A 27,119-nucleotide genomic window follows, 5' to 3' on the forward strand; every position below is an offset into this window, starting at 1 on the left:
TTTGTGCTTGCACCATTTCACATCTCTAGGCTAGCAGCAGCTGAAGTGGTGACTGAAGGGACAGGTGAGATTTATTACCTGAGGTTGGATTTCTAGAAGTATGTGTATTAGCAGTTGTGCTATGTCAAGTGTTAGCACTATGCTTAATCTAGACATAGAGATGTGCTTTGTGTTCAACTAGATTTACTTCATCAATTCTGAACTCTAAATTAAAACTACATTCCTAGTTTATAAATGCTCTGCAAAGTAAATTGTTAAAGCGTATGTATTTCCTTTTCTGATACAGCAAAGCTACACTGGGTTCCACCCTAATGACTAATACCATCATGTGGTGTCCTTGCACAGTAATGTATAATAATTTGAAATAGAAATATAGGAGGCACGTGTAGTAGGGAAAGGCGTTTATGGGAATAAAATCACCATTAATTATCTGGAATAAAATTGTGTGTGGCGAAAAGCTTTTCTGTCCTTTTATGCTGCATACCCTCTGAGAAAATAATGTGTTCTTAATCTTTTAATTAAGTATTAGGTCACCACAAGCAGTTTGTTGCCAGTCTATTTGACTTCTTGGTAGAAAAAAGCTGAAAGATTATTGAGTTTCATTCTGTGTTCGTAATGGTATAAAAAGAAGGGGGGTTATTGTGCTTTTCAGAAAGTACCGTTAGGTTCTTTATGGGGAAGAGAGAGTGATTAAGTTAATGTATCTCCTAAATCAGGTGTGAGTTGGGAGTTTTGCAAACAAAAATGGCTGGAAAAATTATGGTAGTATAAAATACCTTTTCACTTGGGGGTAATGAACCATAAAGATTTTGGGGGGCAGATTTCTATATTACATGCTTCTGAGATTTGTGAGCTTCTTGCAAATCTAGGTTTGTTAATCGAGATGTAATTCTCTCAGTGGTTATTGGCTGGCAGGGCTCTGTACTGGCAATTACTTTTACAACTAAACATATAACTATTTGAATTGTCATCTTCTAGATACTATTCTGAGGAAGACTATAAAGAAAATGTTTGGGTAAGAAAATTCTTTATCAAGTTTTAATCAGCCAAATAGCTGTGTTACCACTTTAATCTGAAGAATTGTCAGACTTTGAGTTGGGGGGAGATGCACTTCAGAACTCCCACAGCTGATAAGGAATATTGTGCTTGCACAAATGCAAAATGCAGTTCCTTTAAGCCAGTGAACTGTCTGTGGAAGAACAATTGCTAGATTCTGATTAGTGTCTTAGCAGAGGGCAATTTTCAAAATATTTGCAGTTACAGGCTTCCTTCTTCGTAGAAGGGAGTTCAGTTCATGATTTCTGTTGACTTACCTGGAGATCTTTTGATAGCTGGTAAAAAGCTTGTAATGTATCCCTAGACCACTGAGTGCCTGTGCTGAGTAATGTATTTTCTTTGCAAAGAAAATGCAAGTAAAGATGGTAAAAAGCTTGTTGCTTTTAACTAACACTCTTGAATTTTTCTTAATTTGTATGCGAAGGGAAAGCTAGCAAATTTAAGTGTGGACACAAATGTAACACTGTTATGTTCCGTTATGTCTTCTAGATGAAGGTCTTCGACTGGAAAAGCCTTAATATATGCTGCTTAAAGAATCCAGCAGCGCATTATGAGATGCAAGGTTGTGCTGGTTTTGGCTGGGATGGAGTTAATTTTCTTCATAGTAGCTAGTATAGGGCTGTGTTTTGGATTTGTACTGAAAACAGGGTTGATAGCACAGGGATGTTTTAGTTATTGCTGAGCAGTGCTTACACAGAGTTAAGGCCTTCTCTGCTTCTCACACCACCCACCAGCGAGTAGGCTGGGGGTGCACAAGAAGTTGGGAGGGGACACAGCCCAGACAGCTGACCCCAACTGACCAAAGGGATAATCCAGACCATATGAAGTCGTGCTCAGTATATAAACTAGGGGGAAAGCTGGCTGGGGGACTGCCGCTTGAGCTGGGCATTGGTCAGAGGGTGGTGAGCAATTGTTTTCATTTGCATCACTTGCCTTTCTTGTTTGTTGTTGTTTTCATTACAATTTTTATTATCATTATCATTATTATTATTTTATTTTATTTCATTTCATTTATTAAACTGTTTTTCACAGAATCACTAAGGTTGGAAAAGACCTAAGATCATCAAGTCCGGCTTTCTCACTTTTACTTCTCCTATTCTCTCCCCCATCCCACTGGGGCTGGGGGGAGTGAGCGAGCAGCTGTGTGGTGCTTAGTTGCCAGCTGGGCTTAAACCACGACAAAGGTGAATGAAGGTAGACAAAGGTGAAGGAGTTGAATGTGGCATGAGTGGCTAGGTGGTCTGAGCTGCTTTTGGAGCTGGGGATGGACTCTAGAAATACACATTTGGTTGACAGAATGGCTGTCACATCTATTTGTGTGACGTGATAATGTTATCCTTTTCATACCTGAGCTTCCATATTGCATATGCAAGTACTACACAGTTCTGAAGGTCTGCCTGTGTCTTGGGATGTTCTGTGTGCGTTATGATATTGGACTGATCAAGAAGTTCTGCCTTCTACACCTCTGCCTTCTTTCTCTTCTCCCAAGGAGACAAATGCTTGAAATACACCAGTATTTAGTGCAGGGATCTAGCTATACGCTGCATAAATTGATTCTAATGAGTCATCTAAATGTCTCTCTCCCAACTTGAAGGGAAAGAGAGAAGTTGTGTACCTATTTTACTACAAGCCTTCTTCAAGGCATATTTTTCCTGTAATTTGACATTACTGCAGGAATGTAGATGTGATGCTCCTGTTCTTTTATTACGCAGCACTGGATTTATTTGCTAAAGCAAGCTGGATTGAATCAGACATATGGGTTATAAAAGAGGCAGGTTGGGACTGATTCTCAGGTTACAGGAGAAAATCTGGTATCTCAGTTGAGGAATGGTCAACCCATAGTCTTTCCACTTCCCTTTTTTAAAAAAAAATATAATCTTGCTGCTTTGTAATAGTAATGATGGTCCACAGAGATAGATCTCTCTACTGTTAGCAGTCCCGTATTGTTGCCAGTCTGTTAGACGTTTGGAGAGAAAAAGCTGTGGGCGTGGTTGTTGGATGGTCATGGGGCAATCTTGCCCAGCAACCTACTCTGGTCTAGTTATAAAATAGAAGTAAGGCTAGATTGCTGAAGCTGAGTCAGATCTGTCAAAACATCCTGAAGAAATGAAGCTAATGCGTCTCTGAAGGCTGCTTTTGCACATGAAATGAGCGGTTTCTGTTTAGTTATTCATTGCTTTAGGTGTTTCAGGGGTTGCATTCATTACTGTAGCCGCTGAAGAAATTTATAATAATCGGGAAAAAAAGTTTATGCCACTGAGTGAGACTGGATATATAGTGTATAACAAAATTGCAGACTTAAATGAGTTTGAAGTAGTAACTTAGAAATCAAGTTTGGACAAAATCCGATTTTGTATTATCAATCCAGAAGAACATCCTTAAGGCTTTTATAGTAAGTTGAAAAGCTGAATAGGAGTGATTTGATAGGGAAGTTTGGGGGACAAAGATATTGGTCTAAACTTGAGAGAATGCAGTGAGATTCCTGGGGTAGCTGTGGATTTGGGATTCAGGAAATACAGGTTCTGGTCTGGCTTTGTTGCTGGCTAAGCTGGGTGTCTGTGGGCAAACTGTTTCAGCTTTGTGCCCTGTTCCTCACACCTGCAAAAGTGGGATAGTTTTACTGCTGGTTAAGTGCCTTGACAGCTATTTTGAAGTCTCATGCAAGAATGAGGTGATGCTGAGGGTATAAGGGAATTCTCGCAAAACTACTTTTCACTCGGGGGAAAGGTAACGAACAAAAAGTGTGTGTGTGTGTAAGGATGTTCAGTTCCTGGCCGCATAAATATCCTGTAGCCTTCTAGATTTCATCTGAAAGCAGTGTCTTTTTGTGGCTATGGTTTCTTTTCAATTCCACTTGAGCATGAAACTCTAGTTGAGTTTTCATACGCTCTTATCATTGGGAGGCTTGTAATTGTGCGTGTGTTTGTCATTCCCAGTACCTTGCGAGCTTCTGGATTTTGCTTTGTACATCCGTGATAGAAAGATTATTCTGTGTTTGTAGTGAAGTGCAGGCTTCCAGTCTACACTAGTCCTTAAACTCATCTACTCCAAACATTAACTACAAGCGTCGGACTGCAGTTGCTGGGAGGGCACACTGAATTATTGTCTTACACAAAGAGAAAGCAGACCTTTTCAGGGTTTTTTAAGTGATGAAATGTAAATCTTGAAACTCATTTTACATGGGAACAACTGGAATTAAGGTAGGTGGGTGTAGAGGTTATTTTATGACACTTAGGTATCTGTTGAGTATCTTGTCTGAATGTAGCTGGTGACTGCTGCGTAGCAGGGAGAGAGGAATGACACCCGTGATAAGGAAGGGCTTTCTGAAGCAGTATGTAAAGGTGAGTGTAGCAACTGGAGCATCCTTGAACGTTACATCTTGGGGATTGAGTAGTTGCTCTGCTTTCCTTCTCAGAGGGTGAGGATTGTCTGCATGTTTGTATATCTTCACTGCTTGTAACCTCAGCTGTGGCAGTTGCACACATAGAATGAACCTTGTTTAACAGATGTACTGACTCTCTCTTTGTTTTCTCCCTGTTGCTTGTGGTTTCCATTCCTGAATTTTTCAATCTGTTGTTAAACTCTGGGCTGAACCATATTTCCATTTAAGCAGTCCTAAAGCAGGCCTAAGGGGCCTTTGCTGTTTGAGAACTCCAAAATCAAGAGGTTGCAAGATGTTTCTGTTCAGGACTGGAGTGTGCTGCCTTCAGGTGGTATAGGCCACTGAAGTTTCCTAATATACAACACAGCAAGGAACTCAGTTACTTTTCGTATTCTGTTTTTATAATATATCCACTATAGCTGAGTTTGACTTCTCTGCTCAAAGATAAATGTCTACTTTTCTACATTAGATAAGCTTGCTGAAGACAACTTAACTTCCTGCGTTCCCAATGAATTCAATTCCAAAAGTGTGCTCAGTGTGGGTACCACTAGTTTGCCGAGCCTGTTCAGGTGCCTGCTGCTGTTTTGATATGTCAGAGTATTTTTTTTGACAGCCAGTAATGATACTTCTGTTCCTGCATGTTTTTAAAGAGTAGAACTCAATCTTTGCTACCAGCTCTGGTCTTCTCTAAAGTTAACAAGCCTTTTCAAGAAATAATGACGGTGTAAGTATTCACTTTAAAGCTCTTTCCTGCTCTTTATGCTCTGTTATGCACCAGTTCTACATTTAATTAAAACATGCAGAACTTGCTCATTTAAAATACGACTTCTGGTAGTGGAATTTAATTCTGTGTTGACTACTGATAGTATTTCCCATCTATGTCATCTTTTTAATGCAGGCATTCAGTCAGTCCTGTTTGGGCTGGGTGGAAAAACATGAAAGCAGGCTTAACTGATACTATATCTGTAGATTGAATAAGATTGGTTCTTATTTAGGCATTACTGCAATGGGATCCTATTTTTATTTGCTTGATTCACTTTTCTGCATTTCAGTTTGATTCCTTTGTTCTGTTGAGTTAGTCTGAGAAGGAGTGTGTCCCTGCTGCGACCTCAGCTCAGAGAACGTATGAAAATAGCTGAAGTGAGTGTTCACCTGGAACAGTGATGAGGTTTTTTTTTCCCTTGTCTGTTAGTTTTATCCTTCAGTGCAGCAAAACCTGGGATCTCTTCAGATGTGTATCTCTGTGTATGCTTATTTTCTTGTCTCAGTCTTGATAAGAAGGGTTGGATGAAAACAGATACCTGTTGGCTTAGTAGGTGTGACACATGACTTAAGGACAAAACGCGCTAGCATTGAAAGCTGTCCCAGTGACACGTTGATAGGTGGAAGAACATGCATAAAAACCAAAAAAGTGAAGTAAGTGTGTGAAGAATGCCACATCTGTAGCACCTAAGACGGAATTCACATTCATCACATTAGCGCTGTCAAGACAAAAGCAAACCAAGCTTATAAGGTAAGTTTTGAAAATCAGGAAGGCTTGAGGGGATGTGAGTTTTATGTTGTCACTTTGCAGAAGAGCATTTTGGTGAGCACACTTTTCCAGGTATGCTGTGATCAGCTCTCAGGTTCTTCAGTAGTAGGAAGTTTTTAGAACTTCTGTTTTCCTCTATCTGAAAGTGTTACTCTTTCACCAGATATACTTATGGTGAATAGGGGTGTTTCCTGGAAAACAGGCAACACTGAGAGATGAAACTGAAAGAGAGTAGATCAAGATTGAACATAAGGAAGAAGGTTTTTTACAGTGAGGTGGTGAGACACTGGGGTTGCCCAGAGAAATTGTGGATGCCCCATCATTGGAAGTGTTCAAAGCCAGGTTGGATGGGGCTTTGAGCAACCTGGTCTAGTGAAAGATGTCCCTGCCTGGGGCAGAGGGGTTGAACTAGATAATCTTTGAAGATAATCTTTGAAGATCCTGTCCAACCCAAACCATTCCACGATTGGTGGCTTCTAAATGAAGTAAATTTGCAGCAAACTTGCATTCTCAGAATGTGTCTCTTTTAGCTGAGAGAAATGAGGTATGTTAGTGGAAAACAGGGATGTTGGATGGCTGAAGAAGTTCAGCAATTTTAACCACATTATGGGAAAGATCCTGTAGGGAGTGAGGGAAGGCTGTTGGTGGCCTTATTTGTATTTAAACTGCTTGGACTGAGGGTACAATCAGGATTCAAAGCAGTGGCTCCCATGCAGAGTTCAAGGTTTTAGCTTGCTTGCTGCAGGGCAGGCAGAGTTGTCTGTAGGTGGAATAGTTAATTTAACAGGCTGTATTTTCTGTCAGTACTACACTGAGTTTTGCTGGGAAAATATTAAATGTGTAGTGAGAGTGGGTGGTGCATGTGACCCTAGTGTAAGAAGAAAAATTGGTGAACTTATAGTAGTCTAACACTGGTTCCCACTATTCTTCTACAGTGCAGTACACGCGTATTTTGGCCAAGTTCAAATACATGAAATGGCAAGTGATTTTTGACCTGCTGTCAGATTTTATTTTTCCATTTTAAAACTTTTGTCCAATTTGATTTCTTGCTAGATGTTTTTTGTCTGCTTTGTTACAGTAATTCCATAAGTATTCATATTTCACCAAATTTCTAACCAAAACCATAACTGTTGATAAATAGTACCGTTTCTCTTCTGAGCTTTAACAGGGAAAAGGTGACAGTTGTATAGCTTGCTTTGGAATGGATTTTTTTAAGTAGAGTAATTTAATTGCTGTAGTGTGTTTAAATGCATCAAATTCTGGTTAATTAATATTTATCAAAAGAATACAAATTGCTTTCTGCAATAAAATAACTGTGTCAATATTGGGAGTAGGTCCTGGTATTGCCAACAGAGTTGAACTTGTTCCTAGATAATATAAGATCAGCTACCTGTACACCTTTCTTGATCAAAGAGCGTAAGAAGAAAAAGTTTGAAACTGCACAGATTCTGTTATTTTTGGATTAAAAAGGGGATGTTCTGATTAATGGCAAAAGCTGTTTTACTCTGTTACGTTGCAGCATCTTGGGAACGTTTGTCTAGCTCTCCTCATTCGTAACTGGGACAAGTCTGAAGTATTAATAATATTCAAGTACTTGAGAGTCAGCTTGTTACATACTGAAGCATCACTGCAACGAGTAGAGCAGCATTTTAATTAGCTTATGTTGCTCTAGGTTCCAGGCATATATTTTAGATGTGCAGGATGTTCCCCTGTTTTTTCATACATCTTTACGAAAAGAACAGAATAAGTGGGCTATTTTGTTGTTGAAGCTAGCAACGTTCTCTAGCTAGTAGTCTCTTTCATTTGAGAAGGGTTGTACTGAAATATTAGCTTTCTTCTAAAGTGCTAGGATTAACTAGAAAGTTAATGCACACATCAGGCTCTGGCTAGTGCTAAGATTACTGATAAAGGTCTGACCCATTTGTAGTAGTATGAAGTCTTGTGTTAATTAAGCTGAAGTAGCTAAATTTGTTAATAGTTACTAGATGCTTTCCGTCTGACTATTTTAAGCTCTCGGAAGTGGTAGGTATTTGCTATCCAAATTTTAGATACAGGAAAGTAGTAGTTAAAAGCAGTTGTTCTGCTCATCAAAATTGGGACTTGTTTCGTTACTGCATTGTGACATTATTGTAGCCCTCACTGGTGGTACGGGTGCTGGATCATCATTTCTCACTTTTTTCCTGGAATGTAGGAGTTGCACAGCATATTTATATTTTCTTCTATGGTTTATAATGCAAATGTCTGTCTTGCTTCTGTTGTATCTCAAGGAGGGGAAGATGGTCCTATTTCTAGTTTACCACCCTTTTCTTGGTGATGTTGTAACTTCTAGATTAGTGAAGCTGATCTCGAGAAGCAAAAAAAGATGTAAACCCATACAATTTTTTCCCCTCTGCTTTTCTGTTTAGATGATCCTTAAATAACTTAGTTCTTACACTCTAAAATCCACATCTGCTCTCGAAGTTGACAGAACCTGGGCTATCCGCTTGTTTGCTGAGTTTAGAAGTCAGGCCAGCCTTAGATGTTAGTTGCAGATGGTTTTCTCTTGTGACAGGACACTCTTTTTTGGAAAGAGTCCATTTTAAAAAGATCACTCATTTGCTGCAACAGTTAAATGTGAATTTAGAATAGGTGCATCTTCTATGCTCTTGTTTGGCACATCAGTCTCTGGCCAAAAGAAAAGCTTGTACTGATCCGCCTTGACCACAGGGCTGTCTATAAATAATTTTCAGTTTTCTTATGCTCTTGCCCGTGAAACTTGTGTTTCTAGAGGCTTGTGTGGCATGTAAGCTTCAACTTCATTGGAAACTTGTATGGCTGGTAAAGCGATTCAGTGATTGAAAAACTGGTGCATTAGTCTACTGCATTTCCTCAGCCATTGTAGGGCTTTCCGTTACATCTGGGTGAAACGTATGGCGAATTACCTGATGTCCCAAATACGCAGGATCTTAAAGGAGGAAGAGAGCTGTCCGTTATCAGTTAAGAGCCTTAAATCCTTAACCAGCCCAAATTGTATGTGCTTTTAACAAGTGCAGTGTCTTTTAATGAACAAAGTGGGGACATGACATGAGGATAGCTGCGTAACTACAGGTGTCTAATATTAATGCAGTGAATCCATACGGAACAACAGAGCAAGAGATGCTGTGCTTCTCTGAGAGCATGTGGAAGAGCTAGCTGTCTTCCGCTTTAATTTCCCGTTGATTGATGTATGCTGAAGCAGGAGGTCTAATTGCCCACTATGTCACATTAAGCAACGGCACAACTGAAGAATCAATTTCTCCTAATGTTTGTCGCTGCTAGGAAGATGCTATCCAACATCTGCATGTTAAGCCTCATAATGGATGTTATTGCCATCACTGAAGAGTGTTGTCTTGTAATCCAGTAATGTGATCTGCACACAGACCTACTCTTCAGGGGCTCTTTTCTCCCTGTCCTTCCTGCTCATGTATTCTGGAAATGTTTTTAGAAGTTACAGTTTATTGGTTCCTGTTCCTCTGCTCCTCAGTGGAGCACAATTTCCAGAGCACTGAAAGTAACAAAGTAAGTCAGTTTGATGTTATAGGCTGTCCTTCAAAATTTAGATCTCTCATCACAGTTGCTTGGATTGTTGATTCATGAGGTGTGTATGCAGCAGAGATAATCTCATTCTCTTCCTCCCTCCACCCCCTGTTGTCAGTGTAATCCCTATTCTGCATTTCCTTAAATGTAGGGTGACCACTTCTACTTATATCCCATGAGATGAAGACACATAATTAGATTTGTTTTAACAAGTGGCCGTTGAAAATTGAATGGAAACTCCATACCTGTATTTGCTTTAAGGAGAGTCTAGTTTGTTCTTGATCTTAAAATAGACCAAGAACCTTAAGATAACTTATCTCCTGGATTGCACTAGCACTTAAAAGGAATTACTGTAGATATACTAAAAACTTTTTTTCTGTTAAGGCTAGTGAAAGTGATCCTTTTCCTTTTTTTGGTTGGTTGGGGTTTTTTTCTGCAGGGCATGTAGTTGCAACATGTCAAATCTAGTTTTACAGTGACTTTATCCAAAGAGCTGTTATCAGTGGCTCAACATGATTGTGCTTAATGAAAGGGGAGTACCTCCATGCAGCTGACTGAGCTCATTGTTTGCAGAACTGTTAGAGGTACAAAGCAGAAGCATTTGCTGCAGATTTTGGGGTGATGTAATCTATTTGGAGACTGCAGTAAATGAAAACTGAATCTGTTTTGTACTGTAGTGAACTTCTGTGATCAGCTTTTTACCGTCAGTCTACGTAAGAGATCTCAGTTGTGTAGCAATGATTGAACATACACATAGGTGGGAAGCTTTGATATGAGAATCTTAAGTTTTGTTTTAACTTAGCAACAGGCGCTGTCTACTTCTATTTTTGTTGTATGAAGCTATATACAGAATCCTGATGTTGGTTATAGCCTTTCACTTGCACTGAAACAAGTAACTATAGTGACAACTTAAACCACTGTCTAAATCTGGAATACCTGTGACGCATTAGAAATCAATCACTTGAATCAAACTGCATTTCACTGTCTCTCAGTGTAAAATCAGTAGTAGTTCATGAATGTAATATAGGGAGAAAAAAAGATATTTTCTTTTTTGAAGTTTGTCTTTTTGTAGTTTTCGGAGTGAGTGGGTGCATCCTCAGTTCTGTGTACTTAGACTACACAATGTGTATTAGCAGGGAAAATAGAAGTTGCAAGATCAGGTCTCTCTTTTCTAAAAATTATCGATGTGCTGAGTTGATTATGGTTGATAACTTGAGGCATTTTGGTTTCCTCTGACCCATAATAATTAGTTTTCTCATTTATCTGAATCTTAGGTGGGAGTTACTTCAGAGAATTCATGTGGTCTGGAATCTAGACATACTTGCACCCCAAAATGAGGAATACAGCAACAAAAGACCAGTTCTTCTTGACAAATAGTTAAATTGGCTTGAGTTATCATTGAGAAAGCTGTTCCAGGTTCTATTAGTGGTAGGGTGCTTCCAACTTGACCAGTCAGAGCGCTTTCAGAAGAAAAGGAACATAGATATAAACTTCAGGCAAAACACCAATAGAAGGAACATGGAAATAATCACTAAGAAACACCCCAACTTCCCAGCACCTCTGCATGAGTCACTCTGGGTAGTAATTGTTTTGTCTCATCTGTTGATGAGACTGTCCATTTGGTGTTGCTTGACTGCACAGAGTCACGCTTCTCTGCGTTCTCCTTGTTGTCTGGCAGCGCAGCTAAGTAGTCATTGAGGTTTAAGTGGTGACGTGCCCCGTGGACTGTCTTGGTCATCTCTGTGCTGTCCCTTCAAGCCTTTCCAGCTTGTCATCTATCTCTGTGCCAGTTGTTTCTGCCATCAGTTTTGTCTTGTCACTTCCCTGTGTCTGCATCTTGGTGTTTTCTTCTTGTTGTGGTTGTTTCCTTGTCCCCCCCATTCCCTTCTATCATGACTCTGAGGTCCTCTGCCCTTAGCCTGGTCTCTGTTACACTGTGTTCCTCTCCGGATGGTTTTAAGAATGTTGCCCTGTTGCTAAGTGAAAAATGAACATACAGACGGGAAGGGAAGAGCTCACATTAGGTTGCTTCAGTGGCTGCTTACGATAAAATTGCTTATAACTTTGAAGCACTTGTAGCCCTAATCTTCTCTTGAAAGGGTTACCAAGAATGAGGGAACGGGGCTAAGGAGGTCGACATTTGTAGAGGAGAGCTTGTAGGTGGCTCTAAGAAAACTTTGTAGTACTATGCAACTAACTTGTTTCCTTAGCTCAGGAAAGGTGTTGAAAAAGTTTATGAGCAATACAGATGATGTTCTTTGTCAATTTAAAATGTGCAGTAAATCATCAGACCAAAATTTGTGCCCCCGTGCGCCATTCCCACAGATGGTCTTAAGCATCCTGGTCTGGAGATCAAAGGCAACAGTGATAGGGCTGCAGTCGTCCGTTAGCTGGTTTGGAGTAAGGCTTTGGGAGCAAGTCCTTCACATTTCTAAAAGAGCGGTAACAAAGGTAAGGAAACCTTTACTGCACAGTGTAATGGCTTTGACTAAGCAAATACAGTTCAGATAAAGCCCAGAAGCAGAGTAGCAACATCAGTAACCTAGCTGACTGCAAATACTTTTTTTTTTTTCTTCCAGCCAGCAGGACAGAGCAACAGCAAGATGCTTGTAACAGTGGTCCCTGAATAGCCTATCAAATCTGATTAGTCACAAGACACTATTTTAATTAAACCCTCTTTGGAAAGAAGGTGACAAAATGTGGCTGGCAGCCTGCTCTAGTGTTACTGTGAGCAGTGCTTAACAATTCTTCTGTTTGCTGACAGTGCCTTCTGCAGTAATGGTATCTTAGTAAGTGCATGCTCACAGTGCATCAGGAAGAGCTAGTGTGATATAAACTCAAATGCTACCTGAGTCTAAAGTGTGACTGTCTCTCTGGAAATGGTATATTTAACAATTAGCTTGCTACTGATGTGCCTTAGCTAGTTCTGTAGTTAAAGGAAGGTGTTGCATATGGCAGAGGAGTCATTTTTCCCACTGCACCTTGAAGTTAACGCAGGTGCCTGGTCTGCACTAGGATTTTACTAGAGGATTGCCAACAAAAGCAAGGTACTTATTGCTTATGTGGAGTATTTTGACACTGAGGACACATCCAAGCCTTTATGCAGCTCCAGATTGATAGATCTTTGGTTCTGTGGGATGTACGCGTTGCTACTCTGCCCCTGGAGCAAATTGATTGTGTCATGGTAACTTAGTTTTCAGTTACCTAAGATCAGTGTGTGAGATGGTAAACTTAGTATGTCCTTGCAACGGCTTGCTGGAGAGGGGATACAAACTATCATTCTAAAAATGAGCTCTTTTCAATGTCCTTTATGTCGGTACAGTCTGGAGTAAGCTGCTTCTGGTGAATGAGGTAGACAGCATAAACTGTATTGCCTGTAGATAACTGGTGCTGCATTGAAAAAACTTCCTTGTCAGCTGTGTTGCCAGAGTGAGGAGGTTACTTCCTCTCTTCAGAAGTTTTAAAATCGTATAGAAAAGGAGGACTTGCTTTTCAGCCTGAGATAGTAAGTAGAAGAAAGAAGAACTCGGAGAAATTAAAGGAAGTGTCTTGAGACCTTGTCCCTAGTTCAGCTCTTCTGTAATAGTGGTGGAGGATGGGCAGCCATAGTACGTGCTTGCAGGCGATGCATCACAGTCTCCGGTGACATACAGAGGACTGGTGAGGTATGTGAAGGCTGTATGATTTCACATGTGGCCTGGCTTTTCCAATAATAACAAATCAAGTTGATGTCTTAATTGCTACTCTCATACAGAGGAACTAGGAATGTAGCAGCTTGTCTGACAGCGTGAGCCGGGTCTGAAAGGTGCAGCCCATTTCACATGCTGTAGTCTTCAGTGTGGTCTCCTCCTCTGCAGTACTGGGGCCAGTAAAGCCCATTCAGCTCTAGTAGTTGACATACCAGGTGGTCTTGTGGCTTTGCCCTTGACAGCCTTCCTGAGATGGCAGGCTTCACACTGTTTCACCTCCTTATGTCTTTGAAGCCTCAATGTTTTGTTCACTTCTGAGAAGCAGTTGCCAGCTAGTGCCAAAACCAGTTCTCTGGCTTAGTGGAGTAGTTTTGGACCTAATATCAATGTTGAGAGAGATGGTGAGATGTGCTGAGAAGAACCTGACAAGCGTCAAGCACATAGCTTTTATGTACAAGGTATGCCTGGAGTTGCCCAGCATTACTCACTTCCCCATAGCCTAGCGTCTGCTCACTGTGTTTCATAAAGTCTGGTTGCACCCAGGTCATCTTCATACAGGTTTGGCTTTAGCTGTGTGTTGAATTCCCGTTAGCCAGTACGGTTGGTTCACCTATTGATTTCAACATAGAGTTGAAAGGGACCTTTGCGCAGCAAAAGGTACTTTCCTAAAGTACTTGGAGCTGGCTCTTCCTGACCCAAGTCATGTCAGCAGCTGCCAGGAGGAATAGCTAAGCTGTCTGTGTAATCCTCACCTTATGACACCCTTCCTTTAAGTTAACATTTGCGGTTGGAGTCCGCAATGGAAACAGTGAGGCTAAGAGTTAAACCTCGATTGAGGAATGATGAGTGTGAATGTTAGATCTGCTCCAAGTTGTGCTTTGAGTACTGTCTGCTGCTGGTGGGGGTGTACCGGATAACTTTGTTTCTGAAGAATGGCTGTTGGGTGTTTCAGCCTCTGAAGTCCTCCAGCTCACAAGCAAAGGGCAGCTCTGATTCTTTGTCATGCATAACGTCAAAGGAGGACTTACAAATTAAGTTATTTGAAGAATTATGCTGTGGTGTCTTGAGATAGATCTTGTGATCTACTTCTAATCTAGCAAAGGAACCAGTTATGTTATTGAACACACTATAAGCATTCTGGAGCAGGGTTTTAACTGACAACTAATTAGACAGCTAATTCTATCTTAAACAAGTCTTTTCTCAGGACAGGCCTGCTCTGTGTTAAAAGCTGGCTAGGCACTTCTGTGTTTAACATCTTGGCCATGTAGGATTTGCATCCAAATTTTAAAAGTCGTTAGTAAAATTCTGTGGGCAGTGGATGAGGACTCAGCATTGTCTTCTTGTGGGTATCCAAAAATATTGTCCTAACAGTACTATTTATTGTATACATGTACTATTATCTGTGCATTACCCAGTGTGTCTAGACAAGTGCCACGCTGGCTAACTGACTGTGTACCCAATATGATAGTATCACTTTTTAGAGCAACAGGGGTTAAACTGAAGAGGATCAGTGTGGTATTTCCAGTAGGAAAGGCTATTCTTAATGCCAAGGGAGGCAGGGTGTGCTCCATGGGGCTGGGACAGAGTGGTCAGAGTGGTCTCTGAGCGCTGTGATCTGGAACCCTCTGCCTTCCTGATCAACCTGGCTGCTTCTTGGCTGGTTGTTTTCTTTTTCTTCTTCATTTTGCCATTTAGATGGTCAGATCCTGAGCTAAGTTATTTGTCTGCTCAGTCAATTCTCAAGGCTGTAAAATAAGCTTGCTTATCTATCTGGGCAACAGAATAAACAGCAAGTGTCTGCAACGTGTCCCATAATCTAGAGATAAGACTGTAGAACTGCATAGACTTCTACTGTGCTACATGTATAAAGTTGTTAAAGCTGTTTTAAAATCTTTTTCAGGTTCTAAATGGCTTCTAAGAAGTTGGGATCCGACTCCCATGGTAAGTGAAATTTTGCATCCTTGTCTTTTCAACAGGATGAATCCTACTGTTGCTGCTGACTAATGTCCCAGCCTAGACAGTCCATAGAGACTAATCTGTTTAGCCTCTGAGTAGTTTTTTTGTTAGGAATGAAGTGCCTTGGCTTCCTTCTTGCATAGTTGTTTGCTGATACTGTGCCTCTTTGGTTAAACTGAAATTCAGCCTGTGACTGTTCCCTACTCCTTCATGGCATACCTTCCCCTTCCCGCTCTTCCCCCTTCAAAGTCATAGCTGAACTGCAGTTGTGATACTTATCTGATGTTTGCTGAAGTGGACACTAGATCTGTAGCTTCTTTTTTTTGCGTTTTGCTCAGCAGTGACTTTTTTTCCTAAATTGGACTAATCTGGTTCAGCAGGCAAGTGAAGAAGAAAATATCTTCTTGTACATTTGAGATGTGTAGTGTCATGGAAGTGATTGGTATTATAAAAATTATTTGCCTGTATATGTGCTTATCTTTTAGAAAATGGGGTGTAATTGTAGAGGATTAATATTTCTGTGGAACATTAAAGTTCAATTTGTTGTATGTAATGTAGCTTCTTCAAATCACTAATCATTCAAGGCAGTACTGGGAGATTCATGTGAAATTTCTAACGTGCTTTTTCGTGCTATAGAAACTTCTGCTTTTAGAAACTCAGCCTTGATCTTCCTGGATAATTCTTCAGATAAGAGGGTCCTGGGGAATTCCATTTTTCTTTGAGCTTTTTATTCAGTCTTGCAAGTGTAGAAGTTGAAGTACAAAATAAGAAATGTCTCACTTAAATACATGGTCAAGGATTAGTGAAAATGGCCTATCAAAACTTAATTTTTAGATGGTCTCCTTTGATGTGGCCCAGTGACCCTTCTGCAAGACAATTAATTTCTTTATTAGATAGCTGCCATCTCTTCAGCAGTTGCTCTTGTATCTGTGAATGGTCTCTAAGAACACTCTGAACTGCTTGTCTTTTGAGTCTGTTTTTATTTCTCTCTTCTGCTTCTGAAACCAGTGTAGCAAAGACACTGCTCGGAGCTAGAATTCAACCTGTTTTAAATATTTCTCAAAACAGTGAGGTGTGGTGGAACATGCGTCTGGCTTCAAAATAAGAAAATAAAACAAATGGTGCTGTAAGCTGCCTGGTTAACTTGTCTACTCTTTTGTGTACCCTCTGTTCCTAATGACACCAGCGATGCTGTCACAATACTGTTTCTGAGGAGTAGTGGAGCAACTTCCTTGGCTTATTATGTCTTAAGAAATCAGCAGGCCAGTTGTTTCAGTCTTCTCCAGGGTTGTTAAGAATTAATCCCACTAAGTGAATTTTGGCTTACTGTAAAGCTCAATGGCTCTGGCAGGCTGATGAAATTGGTCAACATAGTTGATGCATCTCATGTTCTTACTGTTGAGCTGCTTATTAGAGGTTAAAGGACTGTTGCTAAATCACAGAATGGTTGGGGTTGGAAGGGACTGCTAGAGATCATCACGTCCAAACCCCTTGCTCAAGTAGAGCCACCTAGAGCAGGTTGCTCAGGACCATATTCAGATGGAGATGAAGATGGGAATATAAGGTATGGGTGGAGAGAAAGGAACCCTTTTCCTGTCTTGAAGGGTATTCTTAGCATACACCTGTAACTATGCATGTGACTTAAAACACTCTCCTGTCATTTGAATAATTGGAAGGTCAAGCTTAAGTTCTAGTAATTAGTGGCATCTAGAAATGCAGCTCTCATCTGTTGCACAAAAAGTGTGGGTTATACCAAGTGCAGTAGGTTAATATTGCTGTTATATTTTCACTGTCACTATACAACTTGAAAGCTTTTAACTCCAGTTTCTGAAAATGATGTAAGTGTGGTTTGCGTGACCACAAAAACTAATTTCCACTTGGTTTCAAAACTGTTCCCCATTCATAACTGGTAACTGGTTTTATCTGAAATGTTTCCATTTTTCTGCCAAACTGGAGGACACTTCTATGAGTTGGCCAGTGATCTCCGCATTACACTAAAGTGGAGAGAAATCTTACTCTTGTAGTAGTTCCTTCGGCCAGGAATATCATATAGTGTGCAGTGTTAGAGATCAGACTGACAGGTACAGTTTTGCCAGGACTATTCTCAGAACTTCCTCAATATGTTTTTAACTGCTAAAAGCATGAAGTGGCTAACAGCCATATTAAATAACAGTTAAAAAAACCCCTTTAATTGCTTCAAATAATAGCAAAACCACTATGATGGACTTCCAGAGGGCAGACTTTGGCCTGTTCAGGACACTGGTTGAGATGGTCCCTTGGGAGAGGATCTTGAAGGGCAAAGGGGTCCAGGAAGGCTGGACCTTCTTCAAGAAGGAAATCTTAAAGGCACAGGAGCAGGCAGTCCCCATGTGCTGTAAGAAGAGCTGGCGGGGAAGATGACCAGCCTGGCTGAACAGGGAGCTTTTGCTGGGACTCAGGAAAAAAAGGAGAGTTCATCACCTTTGGAAGAAGGGGCAGGCAACTGAAGAAGAGTACAAGGATCTCGTTAGGTCATGCAGAGAGGACATTAGAAAGGCAAAAGCCCAGCTAGAGCTCAATCTGGCCACAGTCGTAAGGGATAACAACAAATGTTTTTACAAATACATTAACAACAAAAAGCAAGCCAAGGAGAATCTCCATCCTTTGTTGGATGTGGGGGGGGGAACATTGTCACCAAGGATGAGGAAAAGGCTGAGGTACTTAATGCCTTCTTTGCCTCAGTCTCTAATAGCCAGACTAGGTATCCTCAGGGTATCCATCTCCCTGAGCTGAAAGACAAGGATGGAGAGCAAAATAAACTCCCCATGATCCAGGAGGAAGCAGTTAACGACCTGCTACACCACCAGGACACTCACAAGTCTATGGGGCCATCCAAGGGTGCTGAGGGAGCTGGCGGAAGAGCTTGCCAAGCCGCTCTCCATCATTTATCAACAGTCCTGGTTAACAGGGGAGGTCCCGGACAACTGGAGGCTTGCCACCATGATGACCATCTACAAGAAGGGCTGGAAGGTGCATCGGGGAGCTACAGGCCTGTCAGCCTGACCTGGGTGCCAGGGAAGATTATGGAGAGGTTCATCTTGAGGGTGTTCACAGGGCATGTGCAGGACAACCAAGGGATCAGGCCCAGCCAGCACGGGTTCATGAAAGGCAGGTCCTGCTTGACCAACCTGATCTCCTTCTATGACCAGGTGACCTGCCTGGTGGATGAGGGAAAGGCTGTTGATGTTGTCTACCTGGACTTCAGCAAAGCCTTCGACACTGTCTCCCACAGTATTCTCCTGGAGAAGCTGGCGACTCGTGGCTTAGACAGGCGCACTCTTCCCTGGGTAAAAAACTGGCTGGATGGCCGAGCCCAGAGAGTTGTGGTGAATGGAGCGAAATCCAGCTGGCGGCCGGTCACAAGTGGTGTTCCCCAGGACTCAGTACTGGTGCCTGTCTTGTTTAATATCTTTATCGATGATCTGGATGAGGGGATTGAGTGCTCCCTCAGTAAGTTTGCAGACGACACCAAGTTGGGAGGGAGTGTTGATCTGCTTGAGGGTAGGAAGGCTCTGCAGAGGGATCTGGACAGATTGGATCGATGGGCTGAGGCCAATTGGATGAGGTTCAACAAGGCCAAGTGCCGGGTCCTGCACTTGGGTCACAACAGTCCCATGCAACGCTACATACAGGCTTGGGGACGAGTGGCTGGAAAGCTGCCCCGCGGAAAAGGACCTGGGGGTGTTGATCGACAGCCGGCTGAAGATGAGCCAGCAGTGTGCCCAGGTGGCCAAGAAGGCCAACGGCATCCTGGCCTGTATCAGAAATAGTGTGGCAGCAGGAGTAGGGAGGTGATCGTGCCCCTGTACTCAGCACTGGTGAGGCCGCACCTCGAATGCTGTGTTCAGTTTTGGGCCCCTCACTACAAGAGGGACATTGAGGTGCTGGAGTGTGTCCAGAGAAGGGTGACGAAGCTGGTGAGGGGTCTGGAGCACAAGTCTGATGAGGAGCGGCTGAGGGAACTGGGGTTATTCAGCCTGGAGAAGAGGAGGCTGAGGAGAGACCTCATCGCTCTCTACAACTACCTGAAAGGGCGTTGTAGAGAGGTGGGTGTTGGTCTCTTCTCCCAAATGAGTAGCGACAGGACAAGAGGAAATGGCCTCAAGTTGCGCCAGGGGAGGTTCAGGCTGGACATTAGGAAAAATTTCTTTACTGGAATAAGCTGCCCAGGGAGGTGGTGGAGTCACCATCACTGGAGGTGTTCAAGGAACGTGTGTACAAGGCATTGTGGGACACTTCTTTATGTAGGTTTTGCTTATTGCTTTAGAATTTGCCATTTAGAACAATTTGCACCCTTACCCATCAGTGTGTTCAGGTAGAAGGTTCATCTGTTTACAAAAAGAAAAGGTTCTTGGTTCAGGAAAGGGTTCTGGATCACTTCTTAACTTCACTAGACTAGTACTGTTCTGATTGGGCTGGAATAAATTGAATACTATGTACATCAGTGTTTTGCCTCAAGACTTTACTGTCAAATGTCCTAAAACACTTGGTGTGTTTCTTAACGTGTGCTTGCAGGTTTTGTAGCAGAGTTATATTCAAGATGAGGTTATAGCAGTGGTCGTTATTTAAAAAAAAAATCAGTATACTGGGTAGAAACTAGAAGATTTTTATTCCTTAGTCTCACTTCTGAGGTTAAACTGGCAGCTATCAATGCAGCCCATCTAGTCTAGGTGTGTTTAGTTTTTTTACTGCACCAAAACAGAGTGTTGCTATGTAAATACCACAGTGTGTGCTCAAACCCTCTGTGGCTGTTTCAGGCAAAGGTGGCATCTGTGCAAGGGGAGGTGTCTACCACTTACTGTGTCAATAGGTCTAATAAGACAAGTATTTGCACACTGGGCAATTTGGGCTGTGAGATCGGTGCAGAGAGGTAATCCTGCTTCACTGGGATCATCCTGCTTAGAGCAGGACTCGTGCCAGTGGGACTAAGCAGGGTGTAGTAGCAACAGTCACACTGGCCTCTGAGCAGTCAGGAGATCTGGTTGTCTCTGACCCGGCCACGATTTACCACTCTCAGTGCAAAGGCTGCCAGAATTGTTATTTCTGCATAAGCAAACACTTTGGCATACCCAGGTTCTCAAATTGCCAGCTCAAATACAATTTGGATGCCGTGTTGCAAATAGTGGTGGTGGTGGCCAGTGAGGTGCCGTCTGGATGCTGTGCTGTGTAATGCTTGAATGTGTGCTTCTCAGTAAGGATCAGTGAAAATAGTATTACATCCTGCCTGGAGCATTTTTTTGTCCTGGTGGTGCAGGTGGGATGTAGGTTACTCAGCCTGGTGGTTTCAAAGCTGGAGGAAACACCACCTGTGTCCTAACAGGACTCTGGGACCAGCCAGTGTGGTGCATAGTACGAGAGCTCAAGTGATGACAGCACATAAACGTTTAACTCCAAATTAACAGGATGTTCCTGTTTTCAAAAGCTGCTTGTCCTTTGGAGTCTGTGGCTGCTTTGTTGTAGATGAATCAACAGTGAAGGAACACAAACAGTACTTAAAACTGTCATCTGAGTATGAAAATGGGTCAGATAAAAATGGCAAGTCACACCTCACTGAGCAAGAGGTTAGTCACTGAACACCGTCTTAGATACTGCCACTGAAGTCTTTTTGGCTCTGCAACACTCGAAGTTACAAATGAGTGCTAGAGGAACACTTCAGATTGTTATACGCAGCCAGGAATCTTGCCTGTAATTCCAAAAGCTTAGACCAGTGATCCAAGAGACCCTTTTCAGTTAATTGAGAAACAGTGCAATTTATATTGTGGGCTTTACTTGTTCACAGCAGCTCAAGGAAAACAAACCTATAGTCTGGCTTCTTGGAGGTGGTTGAGCTCTAAGTGATTCTGCCTCATGAGTTTACAGGATGCCTGAAGAATTTTGTCCTAAACCACTTTTTAAATACCACATGTAAGTGATGGATATAAAGGACAGATGGAGGACCAGGAAATAAGTCTGAGGCCTCTCACTGGAGTGGTCACAAATGAGACAGCTGATTAAGTTAGGTTGCCTTATTTCAAAAATCAGAATGCTATGCTAAATAGTCTTGAGCTATTTCACTGTGTTTTGGTTAAAGTGGAGTGTCTAGGCTTTGGGCCACTTTGCCCTTGTGACGATTTCTGTCCAAATGTTACTTCCTACTTGTATGCCAAAACCTGGATTTTAGTTTATCTTAGCTGCTCTAAAGCCGGGTCATTTTAAAGCCTGTTTTGAATATGACAAAAAATGATGGATCTTATAGAGACATAACAAAATACAGTGCTCAGGAGAGCTTCATCTTCCAGTTGTGTAGGCATAGTCTTGTCACAAGGGAAGCGAGGATGTTGGGTATATTAACTTCAAAATCTGTTCAGTTTTTGGATTGTTATGTTGTGGATTTGGGGTTTTTTTAATAGTTATGGACTAAACTTTAAAAACAAAACAAAAAAAAAAAAACCCCAAAACTGAGGCAATGAATGAAGTCTAGATTCAATGAGTTTCCAGTCAAGCAACTTCCTTTGTATTGAGTCACCTGGTGTAGTTGGGGCAGCAGGGATGAAACAGCTCCCAAATACAGAAATGTGAGTCTTAATTGAATGCATTAAACTCATACTTTTTTTTTAATACAGTTTCTGCTTTTGATCTTAGGGCCTTTCAGTTATCTTGATGATGTCCCATTTAAGATAGGAGACAAATTCAAAACCCCAGCGAAGGTTGGATTACCCATTGGTTTCTGCCTGCCTGATTCTTCTCAGCTCGTCAGAGAAGCCCAGGTGAGTGATGTGTTTTGCCTTTCCGCTCTCTTCCCCCTCACGCCTGGCCCCCAGCATCTGGTGCTGTGAATTGCAAGTAGTCACAGTTTGCACACGTGTTCAAATGTTAGTCTTGTCGGTCCTGTAGTGTCATTTCATATGCCAGGCAGTAGTTGCAGAAGATCTGTTACGATGTATAGAAAGATAAAAATATGATAGGCCATGCAAAAGGTTTCTACTTCTTATCACTTTAAAAAGCCTAATAGCATTTCTTTTAGTGTATCTACTTCAAAAGAGCACAATGCTTTTGTGTAATAGTTACAGGTCTAAATGTTACCCTGACTAAATTAGAGTAGCATTTTTAAGAGGAAAAATGGTAAGAACTGATACACCCATGCTACGGCATACCTGCAGAATCTTGTTTGAGGGTAACAAGTGTTTCTATGACTGTATCTTAGGGGTTCTGACAATAGTGGGATGAAGAAGTAAATTTCCAGTTTTTGTTTTCTGTGCAGTGCTGAGAGGGAATTCTTTTCCAGCTGTAGGGCAAACAGGTTACAGCTTGGTACGCATGGCTTCCACGTCTTTGAGGAGCATGTCTCTGTTACCATAAACTCTTGGTAGCATAAAATCAATTGCTTTAGCGTAACTGTTGAAAATCTAATCTCCAAATGCAGGTTGTGATACAGGAAATCTAATTGAACTATGTTTTCTCATTTGGATCCATGATTTTCCTTGATCAGTCCAAATTGATGATTGTTTTCACTTCAGCTGTGACAGATTGCTGTAGATCGTTCTGCTTTATTGCGGGTTTATTTCCCTGCTCTGTGTATACCCCTACATCATGGCTTTTCATTATAACCATTAAATAATTACCTGATTGTCCTTATACACATATTTCCACCCAGTTAAGCTGCTGTGGGAGAGCTAAAGGAGACTTTAATGTCCTATTGCTGGCTTCATTGTGCTCTGTCTCCATTTTCCTGCCAAGCTGAGGCTCAAGTATAGCATGCCCGATTGGATTGCAACACCTTGCATAATATGATATGACTATGTAGACTATGCATCTTGCAGTGTAGTTTGACTTTTTTACAGCTGTAGTGAGAGCTGTTAAAAAAAAAAAAAAAGGTCAGGGAAGCAAAATTGACCAAAGCCATATATTTTTTTTTTTATATAAATACCATTTTTTAAATAGAAATAAAAGTCAATTTTGGCCATATGTGACCATATACATACACACACAGAACTAGGATAGCTCTGCTCAGATAGCAAAGAATGTGTTATGAGTAGTGCCCAGCACTTCTGGTCACCTTGCTGATAAATTGTATATCACACCTTTTGGAGTCTTGGAGGTAAGGGAAGGGAAAACTGTTAATACAGTTGAGACAACAGGTCTCCAGGATCTCACTGGAGCCCCACTATGGGATGGGATATGATGCAACACATTGCAAGTCCCAGAAAAGCCCAGTAGAGACCTAGCAAGCCTTGCTGGCTTGTTGCTCTTTAGAGCTAGGAATTTGTATGACCTAGCAGTCCCATGGCAAGAGCGCTCCTGTTTGGCTACGTACCATTAACGTGGCAAAGATATGACTTCTTGTGAGTCACAGGTAGGTTGCACCCTGGACTTAGCTTGTAGGCTGTGTTCTTTGAACATTTTGTGGTTATTTAAAGAGCATTTGAGGCTGTTTGTTCTTCATAAGATATTACAGCTTTAAGTAGATTTAGTCTGTTCAGTATTTTGTCCTCTCAACCAAGCCACTACAGTAGCCAGTAAACTGGTAGTGAGAGCTTACAAATACCTTCCTGTGCTAACCTGGCCCTGAAGGAGCTTATGTTAAATGAGGAAAGCTTGTGGGATACTGTCATGCCCGTAGCTGCAGCAAAATCTACTACTGCTATCATTGGTGTAGCCAGTATATCTCCTTTGGCTGGTGAGCCATTAGCACTGGGGTAAGAATACCAATATCTCTTAAACTACTGAGTGTAGAACTCTAATATCCAGTCCCTTAGGAATCTTGTAGGGGGAACTAAGTAATACCATATTGGCTTTCAGATGCAAAAATACTCTGCCGTAGTCTTGAATGACTTGTGGAACTTGTGGACAGGGGGTAGTTCAGTGGTGCCAGATCTGGATATGATAGTCCATTTAGTAACGCATTAGACTTCCCCTTGCTACATCCGTTGTCTTGGGGGGACGGGGTGGGAGGGCTGTGAAACTGATCTTGGGATGATCAATACCTCCAAAGCAAAACTAAATGTAGGAAGGAGGCAAAATAAGATTTTTCTCATCCAGACTACAGACAGGTTTTGCTGCTAGAGGCGAAAAGAAGTACTTCTGGTGTCTTCTAGCTTTGCCAGTCTGTAGGTTACAAGAGATGCTGGGAAAAAAATGATGCCCATACATGGTAATTCATGTAGCTCTTACTCTGTTACTTATGTTGCTGTTAGAAGTAGCAGCTATGATCCTTATAAATTATCTTTTTTTCTCTTCTCCTTCCCCTTCACCCCCCGTCAGTATGACTTCTCACTGGAAAAGAAAACAATCGAGTGGGCTGAAGATATCAAAAAAATTCAAGCTGCCCAGAGAGAAGCTGAACGCAAGGCAGAAGAAGCGCTAGCAAACTCAAAAGCAGCTCCAGAGGACAGCAGCAAAATGGGGTTCTCAGAGGGACCTTGCCCTGAGGCCATGCCTCCTCCCATTAACCCCATCCTCGCTAGCCTGCAGCATAATAATATTCTGACTCCCACGCCAGCCAACAGCAGTGCTGTGAAGCAAAAGGTTCTCAGTCCACCTCATCCAAAAGCAGACTTCAACCCAGCTGATTTTGAATGTGAAGAAGACCCATTTGACAAACTGGAATTAAAAACTATCAATGATAAGGAGGAATTAAAAAATATTCTTGAAATTCATGTTGGTACTACTGGGCCAATTGTTGCCCAGCTGTTAGATAATACTTTGCCCAAAGGAGGATCTGAGTCCATGTTGCAAGATGAGGAAGTTCTGGCATCCATAGAAAGGGCCACGTTGGACTTCAAGCCCCTACACAAACCCAATGGCTTTATCACTTTACCGCAGTTGGGAAACTGTGAAAAGATGTCCTTGTCTTCCAAAGTGTCCCTGTCCCCTATCACTTCAGTGAGCAATATCAAATCCCTATCCTTTCCTAAACTTGACTCCGATGAGAGTGATCAAAAATCGTCAAAGCTCACAAGCACTTTCCACAGCACCTCCTGTCTCCGCAATGGCACTTTGCTCAGCTCTTTGCAGACCCGTGCTCAGAGTAAACCTAGTGAACTGAATGGACACCATATGGTTGGTCTTTCCGCTCTAAATGAGGACAGTGGTATGGAGACATCAACATTATCCTCTTCATCCAGGCTGCCTTCCCTGGCTGTGTCGACAGTTTGTACAGAAGAAGAATCATCTCAAAGCACAGCGACTATGGTAAACTTGCAGCGGATTAGATTTGGGGTTGCTGGGGAGATGTGGAGGTGCAGAGGCAAATGTTGCTTCCAAAATGTCCTGTGGCTTTGGTTTTAGTTTCATTTAATGGGATCGATGTGTAGATGCTCTTAATTTACATGACAAATTGATCAATCCAACAGGTCTTCATGGTGGAAGTTCTGAACCTCAAATTATTACTCTGCAGGTTTTCCTGAAAATCTGGTATTTTTAGACCAATTCTGGTGATTATTTTTGTTTCTTTCAGCTTTTCGGCTCTTGTTGTTTGTAGAAGATATCTTCTTTGTACAGTCCTGCTTTTTGTCATATCCAACTGAGTTATATCAGATTCTGAAGTGTTATTAGGTTTTGAGTTAAATCTCTTCTAGATTTGTTCCTTGGCTTGCTTGCTTATTTGCGGAAAATAATGCAAAATGCAGGCTTTTCAAGGAATAGAAGCAATAATAGATTAAAAACACAGATGTGCTGTGTCATTCAGGAAAGAAAAAAGTGCTTGCAGTTGACCTGCAGTGAAATAATGTCTTTTATTTTAAATTTTCTTCCTGAGATCCTTTTTAAAATCTAATCTTGAAAAGGAAGAAAATGATGGTGGTCCGAAATCTGGTATTTATGCTTTTCCTTGTGAAGGAGGGTGAAAGCATTGCTTGGTGGATACCAAAACCAGTCCTGAAGATCATCTCAGATCGCCAACATTAGTTGGTTGCCGTACGGCTCTGAGACAGGAGGTTGACGCTTTGTTTCCTCAAACTTGTAGCAAGTTCTAAAATTACTTTGGGGACACTTAACTTCACTCTAGCTGTTGTCTTTGACTCTTTGTGAATAAGAGCAGAGATTTGAGTAAGCTTGTGGGCTTTTTTCCAAAGAACCTAAGATCAGGACACCAGTACTCATGCAGCCTAGTGAAAGCTGTATAGTCAAATCCTCTAGCTGGCTCTAAAATAATCTGGTTTCTTCTGTCCAATATAAGTGGTGCTTCAGTGGTTCTGTGGTCTTACTAGCATACTGTAGGTTTTTGTGTGACACTGTGTGCTCTGAAGTGACACTGCTTCTCTCATATTGTTCCTTCACCTCTTTTCAGGCTTAGGCAAATGCGCTATTAATTGCAAAAATACAGTATTCTGGCAACTAGTGTGTTCATCAGAGCACAGCAGAACAGTTGTTTATTGATCACTAGAAGAAATTTAATACAGTAAACTTTGGCAGAAGCAGCAATGTGCTGAGCAATTGCTCGCTGCTACGGATCACAGGTTTGAAAGGCGATTGTATGATCGTATGTAGCTCAGAGGTGAAACCTTGAAGTATGACAGATGACACATCTCTAGGGATTAACATGAGAGTTCACTTACAACTAGATAGATGGGCATTCAGATGGCCAAATTTTCACTCTAACTATTCAAACCTCTATACTGACCAAGAGGGAAGGTGTATTTTCCAGAATGCTGTAAGGAAAGAAACAAACAAAAAGAATAGACTTACTAGGAGAAGTAATAAAGATCTTCACTTGAAACTATTTCTACTTTGGAAATAGCAAACCAAGAAATAGGTATGCTGACAGAACGAGTTCCTTCTGTTTAAATTCCAAGACTTCAGACTATACTTGTTTCATGCTTCCACAATACAGTCCTAGTGGCTGGAAAATGACAGCTGAGCTGCAAGAAATTGAAGTAAATGCAACAGAAGTAAATGTAACAAAAATCCTCGGAGTATGAAAATGATAGAAGGA

At 41.6% G+C, this 27,119-nt stretch overlaps 1 protein-coding gene across 1 annotated transcript in view; it reads left to right on the forward strand.

The window, feature by feature from the left end:
• UBAP1 (ubiquitin associated protein 1) overlaps nt 1-27,119 on the forward strand; it is a 38,545-nt gene that overhangs the window by 4,343 nt on the left and 7,083 nt on the right. The window contains exons 2-4 of the mRNA XM_059833633.1: nt 15,114-15,154; nt 21,830-21,954; nt 24,449-25,378. Of these exons, the coding sequence (XP_059689616.1) occupies nt 15,121-15,154; nt 21,830-21,954; nt 24,449-25,378 (1,089 nt within the window). The 5' untranslated portion in view covers nt 15,114-15,120. The remainder of the gene's footprint in view (nt 1-15,113; nt 15,155-21,829; nt 21,955-24,448; nt 25,379-27,119) is intronic.

The sequence above is a fragment of the Gavia stellata genome, chromosome Z (assembly GCF_030936135.1).
Source record: "Gavia stellata isolate bGavSte3 chromosome Z, bGavSte3.hap2, whole genome shotgun sequence".
Classification (NCBI taxonomy): Eukaryota; Metazoa; Chordata; class Aves; order Gaviiformes; family Gaviidae; genus Gavia; species Gavia stellata.